The sequence below is a fragment of the Anser anser genome (genome assembly GCF_964211835.1).
Source record: "Anser anser genome assembly, chromosome: 8".
Classification (NCBI taxonomy): Eukaryota; Metazoa; Chordata; class Aves; order Anseriformes; family Anatidae; genus Anser; species Anser anser.
Genome location: NC_139728.1, coordinates 23976876 through 23995313, shown reverse-complemented (window position 1 = coordinate 23995313; position 18438 = coordinate 23976876). Strand labels below are relative to the sequence as shown.

Sequence of the window (18438 nt, the reverse complement as noted above, 5' to 3'; positions counted from 1 at the left end):
GATACATGACATAAAAATCAGCCAACGCTATTATGCTTCCAAAAAAACAATACTGCTTTTGTAAGATTAAAAGCTTATTCTCCCATTAGATTTCTTGAAGTTTATAAAAACAAAATAACGTAACCTTCCCTTTGCAGTTTATCCCTCTTATCTCTTCACAGTTTTTAATAGTCAGTATTTCCCATCTGATTACTGCTAATCACATTGTTATACTGCTTTTACAGCCTTGGGGTTTATTACAAAGCTTCTCCCTTACTCCATATAGGAACAAAACAGTAGCAGGTAGACAGCAATATCCATTTTCCAAAGATCAGAACCATTATTTAATGTTTTTGTAAATATTTACTTTAGAAGCAGGCTAAACGTTACTTAAGATTCGTTCTAAACTGCTGTGTTTAAAGGAAAAAAAAATCACGAGGACATATGGAACTCATCTGAAGGAGAAAAAAAATGTAACAATTACACAAAAGAATTAATTTCCCTTGCTGTTACCAAAGTGTTATCTTCATAAAAGCTTGTGGCATGCTTTTGAATCTTTGGTTGAACATTGTGATACATATCATGTGGTTTGTGGTCTCTACTTCCTAATGCTTGAAGCTCTGGCTGGAGTTTCCCCAACCTGACTGTCCCACCAAATCGGTACACACCCACATCGCGCTCCCACTGGGATTTCTGCGCCTGTTCTTTTTTTTTTTTCTTCTTTTTTTTTTCCCCTTCTTCTTCTTAGTCATCTTACCCACAAGCAGCATAAATCAAGGCGAGGCTGTGTTTTCACTGCTAGGCAGTTCTTGCAACATCAGGGCTGAGTTCAGGGAAATGGCTGGAAAACTTGCTATACCCCCCCACACCTGCCTTTTGGCTAAAGGAAGATGAGCACAGTGCCAAAGATGTTTGTTTATTCTTGCCCTGGGTGCTTTGATATGTATGTCATTGATGAGGGTAATCGCCCTACCTCACAACGCGGCACCCACGACTGAACAGGGCCTTGCATCGTCTTACAGACCTCTTGGGCGTCTTCTCCAGCGTGTGAGATGTTGGGTCACGTCACTGGAAGTGTTCCTGCCAGATTTCTGATGAGGCCCCTCTGCTGTTCCACTGCTTTGGAAAAGGTTTGGGAAGGATCCCGAAAGGGGATGACCAAGTCATGGCCACTCAGACAGGCAAATGCACCCGTGTCCCATGGGAAGCTGCTGTGAACAAGTGTAGCAGCCCCCCGTGCTATAGTATCATGACAGCATCAAGCTTATAGCTTTTAACAGGCTTGTGGCAGCTTTCTTGGGAAAAACTGCGTACTGTGTTGTGACTGGACTTTTAGCCCTTGTGGCACCACACCTGCTGGGACGCGGATTCATCCAGACATCATCTGAGCCGGGGGCTTGGGCACGTGCAGTGACCACCCAGCACCCTGCATGTCCCTGGGTGGGCTGGAGGCGAGCGCTGAGGCACGTTTGGGAGAAAGGTGGGGCCACCAGAGAGAGAGTCATGGCGTGGGCATGTGCATCTGGGCCCTGCCCTGCCTGTCCTGAGTCGTCACGCCAGCAGCACAAGGGAGACAAACCGGGGGGCCCAGAGGCCCCAGGGTGAGTGGGGCAGGTGCGAGCTTGCTGCTGACAAGATGGCCTCGCTGGACCCCATGCCGCAGTGAGGAGGCAGAGGGAGAAGCAGATGCGCGTCCATATTTCAACTGTGCTGACTGGTGCTGACGCAGTGGTTAGGAGAGTGCTCCTGAGCTTCTGGAGCCCAAGAGCAGAGTCGTGACGATGCACACGTGATGCTGTGAAAGCCTCTCCCCATGCTTGCCTGTGGCTGTGGCTGTTTATGGGCAGCCCCAGCCCTCGGTGTGCCTCTCACACTGTTCAGGAAGCCATGGCTCAGCCAGACAGGCCTTGGCAGAATCCCTCTCGACTTTGCCCTGAGTTTTGCCACAGCAAGGGCCCTGCCTTGTACCAGCAATTAATATTTTTCATCAAGGAAACCTGGTGGCTTCGATTCTTCTCAATACAGCAAGGAACTTCCCAGTTTGGGGAAGGTTTTAGGCCTGGAGGTGGTGGACAGGCCGGGATCCCATCCCTGAAGCGTGCAGCGCCCTGAGAGGACGCTGAGGCAGCTCCTGCAAGCGGTGGCCGCCAGCCATCATTAGCCTGTCCTCGCCTCAGAAATCCACACAGCTTTAACAGAGACGGGCATTCGGGAGGAGGCTCAAGGTGCAGCTGACGGACTCGAGCACCTGTGGCAGTGATCTCCAAAGAAAGTTCCAGGCTCAGTGGTCCTGGATGTGACCCCGTCAGCAAGGATCAGCCAGGAGGAGGGCACTTTCTCCTGAGTTGTGACTGGAAGCAGGGCAGATAACCAGTGACAGCACTAGAGGGAATGGCCTCAAGTTGCACCAGGGGAGGTTTAGGTTGGAGATTTGGAGAATTTTTTTCTCAGAAAGAGCAGTCAGGCATTGGAATGGGTTGCCCAGGGAGGTGGTGGAGTCACCGCGCCTGGGGGTGTTCAAGGAAAGGTTGGACCTGGTGCTTAGGGACATGGTTTAGTGGGTGATATTGGTGGTAGAGGGACGGTTGGACCAGATGATCTTGCAGGTCTTTTCCAACCTTAATGATTCTATGATTTTATGTCTAACCACCCAAACACCCTTCAGAGAGGTTTTCTTCAGCCCTCCTGAGGTACTGAGGAGACAGCGGATGCCCAGGGTGGCGATGGCAGTGAAGATGGCCGAGGCCGGCTCTGTGTGGTGCCCACGTTCTTGACCTGCCCTCCACCACGACCCTCCTCCAGGCTTTGCTGCCCCTGCCGTGAGAGGTCCCTGGGGAGGGCAGCGCCCCTGAGGAACAGGCACCCCAACCCCTCAGCGCCGAGCAGGGCCACAGCGGCTCTCAGGATCCGGCCCCCCTGTTTGAGCCCTTTGGGGACATTTTGCGGGGCGGCAGCGTCGGAACTCCCCCGAGTGCCGCCCTCGGGCTCTGAGGTGAGCTCAGCGCCACGCAGGTGCCGCCGCAGCGCAGGGGCGGCGGAGGGCAGGTCGCCGCCCTCAGCCCGGTCCCAGCCGCCGCTGCGCTGGGGCGCGATCTCCCCCTGGCGGCGGCCCCGTCCCCGTCCCCGTTCCCGTCCCGGCCGCGGCGGCAGCGGGAGGCGCGGGCGGGCCGGGGCGGCTGCGCGAAACTTTCCTGCGGAGCCCGAGCTTGGCCTCCCCGGCGCGGTGTGCGCCGCCGCCCCGCCGAGCAGCGCCCGCCGGTCCCGGGGCGCCGCGGGAGCGTCTCTTCTTCGCCGCCGAAATTTAAAAAAAAAAAAAAAAAAAAAAATTTTTTTTTTTTTTGAGCTATTTCTCCCCCCCCCTCCCCCCCCTTCCAACCTCCTCCCGAAGCGGCGGGGAGGGAAGGGAGCTTCTCCGGTCTGCAAAATCAAAGCATGGCGGAGGCTGGCGATGAGAAGCGTCCTGCCCCGAGCATCCAGCGGCTCTGACAAGCCCGGAGCCAGCGCGGGTGGGGGTGGGAGAGGGCGGGAGGGGGGAGAGCATGGGAGGGAGGGGGCGGCCAGTCCTTCCCCCTGCACTTGTCAGATGCAGATGGGACTGGCAAAGTTTGTTTGAATAAAAAAAAAAAAAAAAGCCAAAAAAAAAAAAAAAGGGGGAAGAGCAGGAGGAGGGGGAGGGAAAAAAAAAAAAAAAAAAGATCCTAGAAATCCAAAAAGGCTCATCTGGGAAAGGAGAGAGAGGAGAGCGAGAGGAAGCGGGATGCAACTCAACCTGACGCTGATCTGCTTCGTCTTCGGGGGGTTCCTGCCCGACGCCGCGGCCCGGCGGGAGCAGATGGACACGGGGCAGTGCGACCTGCCCCGCTCGGTGAGCCGGGCCGGGCCGAGCCGGGCCGGGCCGGGCCGGGCCGCCGGGGATGCGCGGGGGGAGCCGCCGCCGGGAGGGCGAGGGGGGCGCGGAGCGGGGGGCGAGCGGGGCCGGGGGGGGACACGCGTGGCCCCGCAGGTGTGGCGCTGCCCCCCGGGTCCCCCCGGCACAGGAGCGCGGCAGCGGCCGGGGGAGGGAGAGGGGAGACGGGGGGACACCCTCGTTGTCGCCACGCCGCTGCCTGCGGCACCCAAGGGTCCCCGCGGGGGTCCGGCGGGGCCGCTCCGTGCTGCTCGTGGTTGTCTGCTCGCCGTGGTTCTCTGCTTGCTGGGAGCTGTGCTGTGGGTTGTGTAGGGAGGTGCACCCCCCTACGCACTGCTCCGTCCCCACGGGCTACCCGTGGGTGGCTTGCCCGTGGGTGGCTGCCACCGGCACTGACCGTCCCCTGCTTTCCTCCCGCCAGCAAGGAGAGCTCAACTCCTTCCTCTGGACCATCCGCCGCGACCCCCCCGCCTATCTCTTCGGCACCATCCACGTGCCCTACACGCGGGTTTGGGACTTCATCCCCGACAACTCCAAGGCCGCCTTCCACGCCAGCTCCAGCGTCTACTTTGAGCTGGACCTCACCGACCCCTACACCATCTCGGGGCTGGCCAGCTGCCAGATGCTGCCCCACGGGGAGAACCTGCAGGACGTGCTGCCCCGCGAGCTCTACCGCCGCCTCAAGCGCCACCTGGACTACATCAAGCTGATGCTGCCCCACTGGATGACCCCGGACCAGCGGGGCAAAGGGCTCTACGCCGACTACCTCTTCAACGCCATCGCCGGCAACTGGGAGCGCAAGAGGCCCGTCTGGGTGATGCTCATGGTGAACTCCTTGACGGAGACCGACATCCGCTCCAGAGGGGTGCCGGTGCTCGATCTCTACCTCGCCCAGGAGGCCGAGAGGATGAAGAAGACGACGGGTGCGGTGGAGAGGGTGGAGGAGCAGTGTCACCCGCTGAACGGGCTCAACTTCTCCCAGGTAAGGAGGCTTCTGGGCCTCGTGGCTTATCCCAGGAGCTGGGAGCCATTCTCCTCAAATTTTTGTCAGTTTACCAGAGCGAAATTGAAGCCTGTTGCAGTGGGGTGGGATGCTCGAAGGCTTCAGCGGCCTTTGCATTTGTCTGTCTGTGCCATCACACTGGTCCATGCTGTGTGAAAAAAAAACTGTGATGTGCACAGTGAGCACTATGAGTTTATCACGTGTATTATTTATTTGAGAGGCAAATGTCCAGGGTGTGAATGTGTGTGTCTGCTGGCTTGTCACTTGTGAGGGACGCCTCTGGTCAGTTTCTGGAGCTGGGTAAAAAGTGCTTTTTTGTTTGTTTGTTTTTAAATAAAGCAGCTCTGTGGTACTTGTCACGAAGGGGATAAAGCATGAACAATGAAAAAAGAAATTCAGCATTGTTCAAATAGATTTAAGTATGTGCAAACTGTTGGTCATCTTTTAGTAGTTACTCTGGGTCAAAACAAACTGACTCGAGTTGTCCTCATGGTCTGGGGGAAATTAAGTGTGTAATCTGCATGGCTTTTTTTTTTTTCATTTTGTAACAGGTAAAGTTCAGAAAAAAGAAAAGGATGTAGATTAAGAAAAAAAGTTATTGGTGTAACTGAACTCCAGAATTCTTTCACTGGATTTAGCTTTAAATAACCAAATACTAAGGCATGAGGTCTATTTCATTTCAGTGGATTAATCAGGAACACAGTCACAGCTATTGACTTTGCTTTGTGAAACTGTTTATGTGAAATCAGATTTACTAGAAATTCAGGAAATGAATGTGTGTGTGGAAGAAAACAAATAATCCAGGGGAAATTTAAGACGGTATCAGTTACTGCTACGATATTTCATTTTTAACCTTCTTTTCGGCGTTAATTTTAGATCAGTTATTTCCAGCTGTATCTTACTGTCCTAGTTTGAGCAAAAAAATTCTTGGTGATGTGTGAGTAAGAATTAAACGATTGATCTTTGGTGTGATTAAAATGTCCTTGGAGTGCCTTCAGACCTTTCTCCCCTGAAGTCTAGTGGGAGCTGTCTTAAGAGCAAAAAGTCTAGCTTTCACTAAGAGTTGGTTCATCTGATGTCCTCTGCTAGAAGACTAACTGCATTCAGACTTCACAGGAGAAGACTGGTCGCATACACTTTTTTTTTCTTCGTGAGGGGTTGTTTTTCAACAAAAATAATAAAAATTAAAAAAGCCCCCTAGACATTTTCATTAGTTAAGATACAGGCAAAACATGGAATTCATTTTTCCTTCTTGTTTTCAAAATGCTTAAGTGCCTGTCCTTGCTATTGAACCGCTTCTTTAAGGTGAGGTAAAAATAATTAACCATTGCAGACCTCTAGTAGCATTTGGTTGTATTAGGTCAAACATAGAAGTTAGAATCAGGCATGTACAAGCACTTGGTTAAAGACGTACCTCTTGGAAGCCTTTTAAATATGAATCATATTACATTCTTTTTCTTTTTAGAGAGAGAGAGAGAAGGAGTGAGAGAGACAGGAAAAGGGACAGAGCACAAAACTCACTGCTGCTCTTACCCTAAGTCTGGTTTTCGCTCAGTCACTACACTCTAAATAGAAGCAAAAATTTCCCCTTCATTTTGCTGCAATAGTAAACTAAAAAAGAGCAGTGTTACCGCCATAGGCAATTAAAGGACAATCATTTCTGCAGAAAGTTTGAGTTGATTAAAAAATACATTTTAATTATTTCAGAGAATTGATATTACTACTTATACACATCAGCATACAGGAGGATTTTTCCTAGATTGAAGGTTTTTCTGGGAACGAGTCCACCAGAACAACATGAGACAAAATTAAATAAAACAAACCAGATATTTATTTTCTTGCTTCCTCTAGATTTCTTGCATCCTGACACCTGGCTAGTTGTTTAACAATAGTAATTTGTAATGTTATCACACCGTCTGGCAGTCCTACTGCTTGGTGTATTTCTGTGCTAATTTAGTGGAGTGGATTACTATTGCTAGGTTTCACCTCTTAATTCCAAGTCTTAGAGCCTTCCTTAAGCAACACATAATTAAACCACACTAAAATGGAAATCAGAAATTGAGCAGCTTTTGTCTTGTGGGGTGTTTGCAGTTTGATGAGAACATCTGTGATAAATTACAGTCTCGAATCTGCTAAGGGCATCAGCGGTTTTTACCTGTTTTCAGCATTACTGTTACAGGAATACTGCATGTAATTCCAGCATTTGGAGTTCAGGTTTTCAAACTGTGCCTTGCTGAATCATGTCAATGCTTTTGTTCCCTCTGTCCCCAAAGTCCAGTATTTTTGCCCTTAGCAAATTAAAAAAGAAAAAGGCTTTTTTTACTTCCCCTCAAAGGCAGCTTTGTGCTACTGCAAATATTTAATCTGACTACATGCACCAAATCTGTTAATCTGATACTGTGAGGAGGAGGAAATCTAGGAGTGGTGCCGGTGTGGTACTTGGTTTTGATCTGCTCTGAAAGAAAGCGGATACACTTGCATTTTTGACCAAGAACGATCTTTGAAACGTTCTGTGCGTCACTTTGAAATGTTGATTGTCTTAGCCGGATGAAAAGATTAAGGTGGCTCATATAATTGGCTGCTTCCTGGAGAGCTAGCTCTTGCAGGTAAGAGCACAGTGCATTGTTTTGTTTCTCTTATTGTAAGCTCAAAAACTTTGTAGTTTGAGACCATGTTCGCCCTGGAATTTCTGGTCAGTGTTTTGTGCAGCTTTCCCAGACCCACTGCCTTTGCTCTGCCTTCCCACCGCCTGGCTGCACGGCTCTCGGAGCATCCTTGCTTCTCCTGTGGCTCTGGCAGCCGCTGGTGACATAAAATCTATGTGTTGGCCCTAGGTCTTATATAGCTGGTGGCAGGGCTTCTAAGGCACAGCTAAGGGCCGGGATGGGAGCCTGACAACAAGGGAATTCAGATCAGATTTAGGCCAGGTTGAAATTTCACAGCTCCTTTGTTTTCACTGAAGGCAAGATAGAAAAAGCTAAAAAACGCGCAGAGAAGAAGCAGCAACTTTTCTATCTGACAAGACAGAGGTTTATTTACAGAGTGACCAGAAAAGTGCAAAATCAAATGTTCCAGGATGGAGAACAGCTGATAGAGGGATAGAGGGAGTTCAAGGCCTTGTCTGTTTGGGATCCCGGGCAGAGGTAATGCACCAGGACAGGCCACGCGGGCTGGCCCGCGCATCCTTCGAGGCCTAGATTAGGAGAGGGCTTTCACCTCCTCTCTAGGACCCTCTCCCGAGACTGAAATACACTGTTTGGGCCAGGAGGATGCTGAAGGTAACTGCTGTAGCTGCTCAGGTCTGTCAGCATCCTCTTGACAGCCCCTTCCCTTTGCAGAGGGCAGGCACTGGGCTGTGACTGCTGCGGGGGGCTCCTGCTCCTTGCCCCGGCGGTGTTTGTCCTCGGTCTACTGCTCGTCCCCACCAAGAGCCAGCGAGGCCAGCAGCAGCTCCACACAAACTGCTCGTCCTGGGGGAGCTGGGTGTAGCTCTTGTTTCACATCTCAGGCCTACCTCTCAGCAGGGTTCCCAAACTGAGAATGTAAAGGTGTACGTGTCCCTTCCTCCAAGCTGAAAATAAAACCTTTCTCCCATCCCATCACACATTCTCTCACTGCAGGGAGAATCTGCATGCAGCTGTGCCAGATGCCCTTAATCCCAAGCATTGTAAGGGGAATTTGGCGTAGGGATCCGACTTTATCCTGACCGATCTGTCAGGGAAGTTGTTAGGCCAAAGGGGAGCCATGACCAGCCCCTTTTCTCTTCCTCTGGTCGGGGTTTTCTAAGCTGTGACTGAGTATTCTCTGGCCGGTATCATTTCAAACTGCAGGGGGAGATGTTAAATATCAAACCGGTGTTGATTGGATCAGAGACTGCCTCAAAGAAAGAAACCTTAGACTGTGCCAGATTAAACTTCACACTTCACCATTCTTCCCCTTTCATTTCTTTGCCGCCTCATTCTCTGCACAAATAAACCTTGTCTCCCTACTTTCTACCAATGAGACAGCATTCAAGGGGCAGAAATTACTTTGTTAACAAAATCAGTCTTCATTTCCCAGGTCCTGCTGTTCCATCAAACCCTGGGACATGGCAGCTTTGATTACTCTGGTGATAGGATTAGAGGAGGAACAAGTGCTGTTTAATAAAAGGCCAATGGGTGGTCCATCAAGTTTGGTCACTGACAGATCTGCAGTCTTGAAGCTAGACCTTCAATGGCAAAACAGCATGACATTAATATATAGACAGGCCCACGGTTGTGGACTTGCTATTCCATCTCCCCTGTCCCCTCAAAAACATTAAACATTTCTGTAATCCCAAAGCTGAGGTTCTGGGAGTTGACAGGAGCTGGCATAACTCACTTCATGGGGAATTTGCCTGTTTGCATGAATGAAAGATCCAGGCTCCAAGTTTTCAGAACCAGATTAAAGGGCTCAGTTTCAGAGCTAGTTGACTTTTGACAGCCTGTGTAATTTACTTGAGAGAATATTATTGTTTTGTTTTTTTGTTTTGTTTTGTTTTATTTTATTATTTTATTTTATTTTATTTTATTTTATTTTATTTTATTTTATTTGCTAGGAAATGTGGTATTTGCCTAATAAAAATTGTGCCTTTTTGCTTTAAAAAAAATTTCAGTCTTTATCAAAAGGGCAAGATAATCGAAAATCGTTTTCTATCATCCGTTTAGATTGCCGATTATTGTTGGAAGAAATGTTGTTAAAAGGCTTGATTACGCATGCGTGCACATAATTTTCAGCTTGCTGGCTCTAATTTAATTATCACCCCCTTCACCTCTCTCCCCAACCCCAGAGTAAAAAACAAATACAAAAATTCCCCACTAAAATTACCCTCGGGGTAGAAACTTGTCCAGCAGAAATAGAAATCCTTCCACTAACTTCCTCTGAATACTAGTGGAGCTGCTTTACGTCTGTGCCAGGGAACTGCTGAGGGTGAAACTGTGTAGGTATTAAAACAAAGGTAGTTGCAGCAGCACCTGAAAGGATCAGCAGCTGACGTTTTGTAGGTAAAACTGACTGTACGTGCTGCTCTTTACAGCTGGTTACTGTGCACTTCTTCACCATAGTCCCATTGAAAGGCTCACCCTGGCATTTGGGGCCTATGAAGAAAATAGCCAGTCAGTTAATGACGACTCGAGCTGGCAGTTCATCTCTTGTAATCATTGGGTATATAACTGCAAGAGGTGTGTATGGAGCAGGTGAGGTATGAGCCCTTCCTCTCCCCTGATCCTTCACACCTCCCTTGATAAGACCCAAGCCCGAGACAGTCCTGCCGGCCTTCCACGAGCAGGCCCGAAGAGATCTTTGCTGGTTGATTTGTTTGCAGAATTATGGGTGCTGCTAGTAAGAGATTTTAGGCAGGAAATGCATCTGTGTAAGGTGGGCTGTGAAAGGAACAACCCCCAGAAAACCATGGTGAACAAGGCGTGTTTGAGGCAGCTGAACGTTACCAACGTATACAAGTCAATTAGCAGGATTTGGGCATTTTTTCCCTGTGCGTGTGGTGAGAGATGAGTTGGGGTCAGAGCATGGTCTGTCTCTCCCCAGCAGCGGGGAGCCCCAAGAAGCACAGGGGACACCTGGGCACATGTTTTGCTCCCTGGGGGAGATCCACTCCCCAGGCTCTGCTCAGGGAAGTGATCAGAAGAGGATCAATGGCCTGAATCCATCCCTATCATCAGGCACAAATTCTGCTTTCTAACCCCTGTTGTAGGATCTTCCCTGGATAGTTTGTCACCTTCAAACTGTTCCCTCAGTGAGTGCAAAATACACCCCTTTTCAGTAAATGATATTCCTACAACGACGATTTTCTGTTTGTTGTCTGCTCTCGGTTTCTGATGCTCTTGCAAGAGCAGTCAGGATCCTGCCCTGGGCCCAGAGTGCTTTACTTATAAACAGAATGAACCATTGACCTTAAAAACCTCAACTTGAAGTATAGTGCAACCTACAGTCCTCAGAAAGTCTTTAACAGCCTCCCCTCAGCTCCCTGGTGAGTAGCAATCCACGTTATAAAGCCAGCCCACATCATTCAGGCTTGTCGGAGGTTCCTGTATTGAAAAGGCCAGAAATGATCTTAAGCAAGGGCACTCATTCACCTTGCACTCCTGCGGAGACAGAGATCAGCGGCAGGGCTCCTGGCAAAGCATATTTGGAACTTCAGAGGGACATACTGTAAAATAACAGGTTTCCCCTGTGCTAGGCCTTACGCTCCAAAACCATTAATCTCTTCACTGTCGTTAGGAGTTGATGAGACAGGTAAAAAGCAGAAGGAATCAGAGAGTTACTGCTTGAGCCACATGAAATTGGTGTGATTTCTTTCATCTTTTTGTCCTGTTTAAGGAGTTCCCTGAATGCTTGGATAAGGGATTTTAAGATATTGTCCTCAGGGCACATACCATTTAGGATAGTACCAAACCTGAGTTTTTCATCAAGGACCAGTGTTTGGGAACTTCATTTTTTAACTTTCAAGAGTTAACATTAAACATTAGAGGAGCCTTATTTTTCAGGGAAACTTGTCTGCCTCATCCCCACATGCTTTCCCAGGTTCCTATTTCAAACCTATAAACAATTCAGATCCTAGATGCTTCTGGACTTAAAATCCACAAAAAGCACTGCGGGGTGGCCACAAAGCTTCAGTATCTTTCTGAACCTCTCAAATTATTTATGTGTGGAAGTCTCTTAAGACATTTTTCTGAATATTGCAACAATTGGTGGACCTGACATTCTTTTTATAACCCATAAAGCATTATGGGTTCCAGCTTGCTTGAGATACCAGAAATTAAAGTGGTGCGTACAGAGCTTAAAATTGCAGATAACACTGTTTGAATGTAACATCCCAGTTCTTGGACTGGGAGTGGAACAAGGCTGTACTCTCTGCAGACTAGGAACAGACGTGCAACTAAAACGCATGACTGGTTGTACCCACCGCAACTAGTAATTATGGCATCTCGCTCATCTCCATGGATTTGCTTTCTCTAGTGTTTAAGAGCACAGTATATCTGTCTTGTGTTACTGTTGTTTATTGGATCTAGTTGTCATTTAAATGCACAGACAATTAGAAGTGACACGGTTAATACCTGTATCAGAATCTCGAGCAGGGATTAGTACAGATGACTGCTACTTTTATCACCAGTTATTCCAACAGCAGTGCTTGCCGTTTGACTTTCCAATTTTTAGAGCTTCTGCTGCAAGTCATTTCAGGACTTCTAGCACAATATAAATGAAAGTTGCTAAAAACTGTAAATTAAAACCATGTGTTCAGCATTTTGGGATGGATGTTGTGTGACTTGAGGAGGCTCATTAGCAAAAGTATTTTTAGTTTGAATAAGATCAAAGACCCTAGATTTTCCACTCTGAGGGTCATTTGACATAGGCCTAGACACCCCATTTCTCATCATGCATGGACTCCCATAGCCAGTTTTGCCTGAAGAAATCGTCATCCCTGAAATACTGTAATTATATTTATTATCAGTGAGTCACTGCTGATCACCTCTGTCCAGGCACTGCAGCAACAGTGAGTGTTGAAGAGTCCTGCAGATGTCAAAAGGGAGTTTGACTTCTTCAGAATCAGGATTGGAGCCCACACCTGTGGGTAGTTACATGTGGAAGACCACTGGGTATGAACCAGATCCTATATGTTGCGCTCATTCCAGAGTGTCCCTTGAAGCCAGGGGTAGCAGTGAACCGTTCCCAGAAATTCCTGTTGTCAACAGAGAAAAAGATCGTACAAAAAGAAAGCATCACAATTTCTTCTTTTCCTAGGCTCTGTTAACATGGAAGTTATGGAGCCTTTCAAATATGTTCCAGTCCGGAGGTTCTTCATGCTTGGTTATCCCTACAAAATCACCGAGTCCACCGAGATGCTGATCCAGGCTGCTAAACACAGTTCAGAAAAGCTAGCAATCCAAACACAGCCAAAATGTTAGCTTAACAACACAATTAAGGGGATAACACTAAATGCTTTATGTTTTCCCCAGCTTCATCAGACTTGCTTTTCTTACCCTAATTCTTGTATTGGGGTACCCACTGGGAGACACGAATATCCCCAATACGGAAAACGGAGAAGGAGCTGCCTCTGTAGAGCAAAGCAAAATTCATCAGGCTCACCTCCTGAGCCAAGGAATGAGAAAAAGGAAACAGAAACCTTCAAGTTATTTTCAAACCTCTTTCCATTTTAATAAAAGTCAACTTATGAGGAACACAGGGAAAATATTTCTTTAAAGTAGGAGCTTCTATGTCTTGAAAGTACCCCCTCAATATTTTAGAGACTTTATTAAATCCAAGGTCTCCATTAGGCTCCCTCACTTTTGTTAACAATCACAATGAAGACTGATTATTCTCTGTACACTTTCTGCCACCACACAAATTTTGCTTTCCTTTGATTTCTTGCAGGCTTTTCCTATTACAGGTGACAGCATAATAGTGATGGGGAATATTTATTTAAATATGAGACAGAATGCTCCCACTCTAGGAGTTTGCAGAGTCAGCAGAGGGGGGAGAGGGCAAAAGGGTGATTTGAGAAACATGCCCAACTTTTTGAAGGTCTTTGTATTTCTGGCATGTGATTGATTTACCATTTTAGAAATAATCATCGAGATTAATGTTATTCCAGCAGTGAAGTATGATGAGATACATCCCAATGTGTCCCATTGGCTCTATAGCACTGGTAAAATCATCACAGTACTGTTAATTGCAAAAATGTTAAGCCTTACAGCACATGCAGAGCTGGTTCTAATATAGAAAAGACCACTGGGATCCAACTGGGATGCTAACTGGTGGTTTGTTTTCAAGCTCAGGTAATGTTTTATTTCTGGGATATCACAGGAAGAAGAGGGGGCAAGTATGCCAAAGGGTCTCAAAATGATTGTTTTTATGAAAGCTGGCTGTACAAAAAGCCTTTCTTTCTCATAATGACTTTCTTTCCTGATTAGTACAGGAAAAAGCCAGAATGAACATCCTCGAAAAATCTCATTATTTGCTTGCTGAAGGAAATAACTCATTAACACACAGAATTGAGCAAAACTGAGTTTCTAGTACCAAGTTACGGCCAAACTATTTTTAATACAACCAGGCCTTCAAACACTGGGATGCTCTATTGATTGACAGCTGCAAGCAAACTGAAATTCAGTTCCTTTGTCATTTCTCCTTTCAATTTCCAGAACAACAGGAAGATATTTTCTTTCCTCGAGGCTCTGAAAGTCAGGCCGTGAAACCAGGTTATACCATCCTGGAATTATCCTGTTCTTTTGGTGGCAAGGTGAAGTTCAGAGGGTCACAGCAGCAGGTATTCACAGGCATGAAACAGTATTCGACTTTATGGATTGGCTTGTGGCTGTATGCAGACTTGTGCTGACTAGCTTTTTACCCAGCTAATTGTGTGAGGCCAGGGAGGATTTTCTTTATTAACTCAAGTGGCTTGGCTGTGAAATGAGACATACTGTACAGTATATAATTCAGCTCACTTTCAAAGGCATTTTTGTTGAAGCTGGGTATCCAGAGAGACCTGAGCCTTCAACATACATGCATCTGAAACAGAAATTTAATAATTTAAAGTCAGCTTTTACACTGGTTCATGTTCCAGCAAAGGAACAGTGCTTGCTTTAAAAAATACTCTATTTATATCTTAATGCAAGAAGGTTGTTGGTAATAGGTTTTTGTTTGTTTGTTTTGTTTTGTTTTTCTGATGTACCCCTGCCACTTTGATTACTTGCTGTTTGTTAACTAGGGCCAGACAAGTTTGTAAGTGACTTAGTATGTAGACTCTTCAGCAAACTATGGCTCTGAAGTTGAAATGAAACATGGGTACTAACTTCAGTGCTTGATGTACATTCTCAAACCTCCTGAAGTATGAGTGGTTGAGAATCACTTGTGTATCCTTTTGTGTTTTGGGAAGTGCGAACAGCTATAATCTCCCAAAAGGTGTCATATTTTGGCATATTTTGGATGGATTTTGTCATTACTGACAAAGAGATGCCAGTGGAAGATATCCACTAGGAATGCAAAACACAATCACCAAAACCCACACAAGATCCCTTATCATGCTCTTTCTAAAGCTGTTGCAGATTCATTTGAATTACACTGGAAAGATTTATCTCTTATTAATGGAGCGCTCTTCATTTTTTAAAATTGAGTTGTTGTGCAACACATCAAGTAACAGTGTCATAACACATCATAAATCAGTTTGTTCTCTGAAGGATTCTAGATGAGTTAATCTAACATCCTGGACACAGTTCATGAGCAGTTAATTTTAGCAGTTCTCTTTGATATATATCAGTTAAAGCAAAGCAACTCCAGCCATTACGGGGAGTCAAAACTGGTTAACGGCAAAGCAAGTACAGACAAAGATTGTTCAGAGATAAAGCCTCTGGCAGATCATTCAAGGAATCTTTGCTTTTTATAGAACAATTGTAGCTCTAATACCAGCAGCGCAGACACTCTGGGACAAAGAGAAAACACACACACACACCAAACCACAGAAGAAAACCACACACACCACTTGGTAGTCGCATCGAACAAGAAAGTCAAGCTAAAGTTCACCAACCCTGACGTAGTTACCAAAGAACTCCATGGCAGGCAATGAGATGGGAAGAAATACCCTAAAAAAGGCATTCAGGAATTATTCCCATTGTTAGGGGGAGAAACTGAGAACTTCTGATTTGAAACACAAAGTTATCCGGCAGCCTGCCAAATGCCATTTATCTCAAGGTCATGCAATAAAAATAACCCAAGAGTTAGCTGTAAAGCAGAGGAGCAGGAGGTAGCTAAACAAAAATAGAGGAAGGGATTCCTCTCTCTTTCCTGTGGATGTTCGGCATGCTACTGACAAGGTTTCAAGGCCTGGCACTTGTAACGAGTCTAAAACGTTAAGAGCAGTAACACACACTCCGAACAGAGAGTATAGTTGACTGGGGCATTGTGGAAGGGACTGCGGTCTGACACCAAGCCACTAAACTGTCACACATTTCTGCAAGAATTAGTCAGGGAGTCTAATTAAAAAGGAAAAGTCAGCCAGAAAAAAATTCTCTTGGAAGTTAAGTCTGAAAGGATTGATCCCTGTTACACAGTAGAGACAACAAGTATATATTTACTGTTCAGATTGGATGGTCATGTGCATTTTCCCCTTCTTCCACTAACCAAAGTATCAGAGCCTTCCTACAATTTTTAAGAGAAAAATAGGCTTAGCAACTGTCAGGTTCTGTAATCCATCATCACTACCAGTCAAGGAAGGAAAGGATGTGCTTTGCAGTGATCTCTTGCACCTGAGAATATAGCTTTGAAAATACCAGTGCAACGCCCCCCGAAAGGCTTGGCAGCCATTCTTCCATTCTCTGGAGCAAAGCTCAGTGTGGTTCCTGTTAAAATAAATAAGACAAGTATGTGGTCCTTGGAGCTCTGGGGCTCTAAACCATATCCCTGTGCTCTGCAAAACTAGGCAAGGTGTCTTTACTACTGGTTTATATAGAAAGGAGTTTTGTGTAGCTAAATAATTCATGAAGATAATTAGGAAGAAAAAAAATGGTTAGTCAATATTTAGCTAATTTATTTGTGATAGAGTTAAGCTTAAAAAGCAGGCTGAGTGAAGTTACCTGTGGTTTCATGTTGAATTGTTGTTGCAATGAAAAAAGTGACCTAAACCTAGTAAGCCGTCAGAAGGACAGTTTTAAACTGAAAGTGTTGTGGTTCATGTATCTCTTGCCTTGTTCAGCCAGCACTGGTAGAGATCACTATACAGAGTCCCATATATCTGTATGGTCTGAGCTCTGGTCCTTCAGAACAGAAAGCAAGCAAGCTGGCAGTCTCAATAAGACCTAGAAAAACTAATTTCAGCAGGATCCGGGAACCCTGATCATTTTTATATCTACATCTGTATCTGTATCTGTATCTATATCTATATACTACAGTTTTATATCTATAGGCTTTACGTAATGAGTTGGAAACTGAAGTATGACCTCAGAAGCAGAAGCATCCCATTATTATGCCTTGGGCTAAGGCTGTGATTTATCTGCCTATAGATTTCTCTTTTCAACTTATTTATTTCTCTTAGAAAAAGGTTACTTGTATGTGGCAGGACTGGAGTCAATGAAATAGTGATGTGAAGGGCCACTTACAGAAGTCCAGGCTGGTTGCCATCTCCAGAGCCTTGTAGTTCTTCAGGCAAGAGACGGTGGGACACATCTACATCCCTTGGCAAATAGACCATCACCACCCATCTTTGCACCTCATTTTAGTTCCTACTGAAACTGATTTTCTCAAACCCAAATGTTCTTTAAAAATGGCAGACAGCAAAGAATTGCATCATTAGCAATGACTTTTGTGTTGCAACAACTTTTGTTGAGGGATTATTGTGTTGAAAATCCACAGATTTTGGCACAGGCTGGAGAACTCAGCAGTTCCACTTTGCATGTCCTGCCATCATTCAACAAGCGGACTTTGTTTCTCGACGTCGCAGTAGGGCAGCCAGTTGGCTTCTCCCAACCTCTTTAGGTTTCCAGATGTCATAACAAAATGAGAGAGAGAGACTTAGCCATCTTTCATTTGTTTACGCTGGAGCTGCTAGGCAGAGACCAAGCCACAACACTGCACAGCTTTTCAAAAAGGACTTAATAGGCCTCTCTGTAAACAGATCTAAATATTTGCTCCAGTGACATTTATCGCATCACACGTCTGGCGCGAGTGTTTCGTCCTTGTTTTGCTTGCATGTTTGGATTCTGTTATAAACATTAATGAAGTGCTTGAATACAAATGAATAATCCCCCCCTTCTTCCCACCCTGGAGGGGAGGGGAATAGGAGGGCATGAAGTAATGATAGTTCAACCTTCAACCCGTAATTGTTCAGTACATTTTGATGACAGCTTTCGTTCTCACATGCTTTAAAAGACTTTATTCGGCATGTACATCCATGCAGAAGGCACTGCACCTTTCTTCAAAGGCAGCTGCAGCTGGGGTTGGGCTGGGGGGCAGTTAGCACACAGTACTGTGTAGTTTGATGTTTCGTTGGTCTTAGCAGGTTGCCCCGCTGCTGGGTTGCCAACAGGCAGCATTGTGCCCCATCAAAAGGCATTTAGTAGGGGATATATTTAATATAGTCTTCCCTTGACATCTGTTTTTGGCTATTGGCTGGACAGAATAATAGGCCTGAAACACCTCGAGGTTCATCTACCTCATGCTGGAGAACTGAGGTGCTAGGTGCCTATTTGCTGATCATAAGAGGTCAAAAGGATGAAGTTGTGAAGCATATCAAAGCTTCGCCTCTCAACCTCCTTCAGACTGAGAAAACACTGAATATCTCACTCCTGTGTGGGAGCAGTTACAACACTATTCCTTCTCCTTGTCTAGTTAAAAATGTCACAATATGTTCCATGCACAAGGAATTAGCAGCACATCCTGCCAGGTCACACAGTACTTTGCTCAGGACCTTGCTGAGCATCTTTAGTTTCCAGAGCTGGCCTTGTAGGAATGGTGGTTTGGTTTGTTTGGAAGCTGGTAGAAAACGAAATTCTGTATTAGCCAGGAGAGTTTCTTCAGAAATCCCTAA

The 18438-nt window shown here is 46.1% G+C and overlaps 1 protein-coding gene across 8 annotated transcripts in view; it reads left to right on the top strand.

Annotated features, from left to right (window-relative positions):
* Positions 1-302: 302 nt before the first annotated feature.
* The window catches only part of TRABD2B (TraB domain containing 2B), a 286541-nt gene continuing 268405 nt past the window's right edge, over positions 303-18438 (top strand). For all 8 annotated transcript variants that reach the window (XM_083845611.1, XM_083845610.1, XM_083845612.1 and 5 more), the window contains exons 1-2: positions 303-3844; positions 4308-4868. In XM_083845611.1, coding sequence (XP_083701737.1) covers positions 3737-3844; positions 4308-4868 — 669 coding nt within the window. In that variant the 5' untranslated portion in view covers positions 303-3736. The remainder of the gene's footprint in view (positions 3845-4307; positions 4869-18438) is intronic.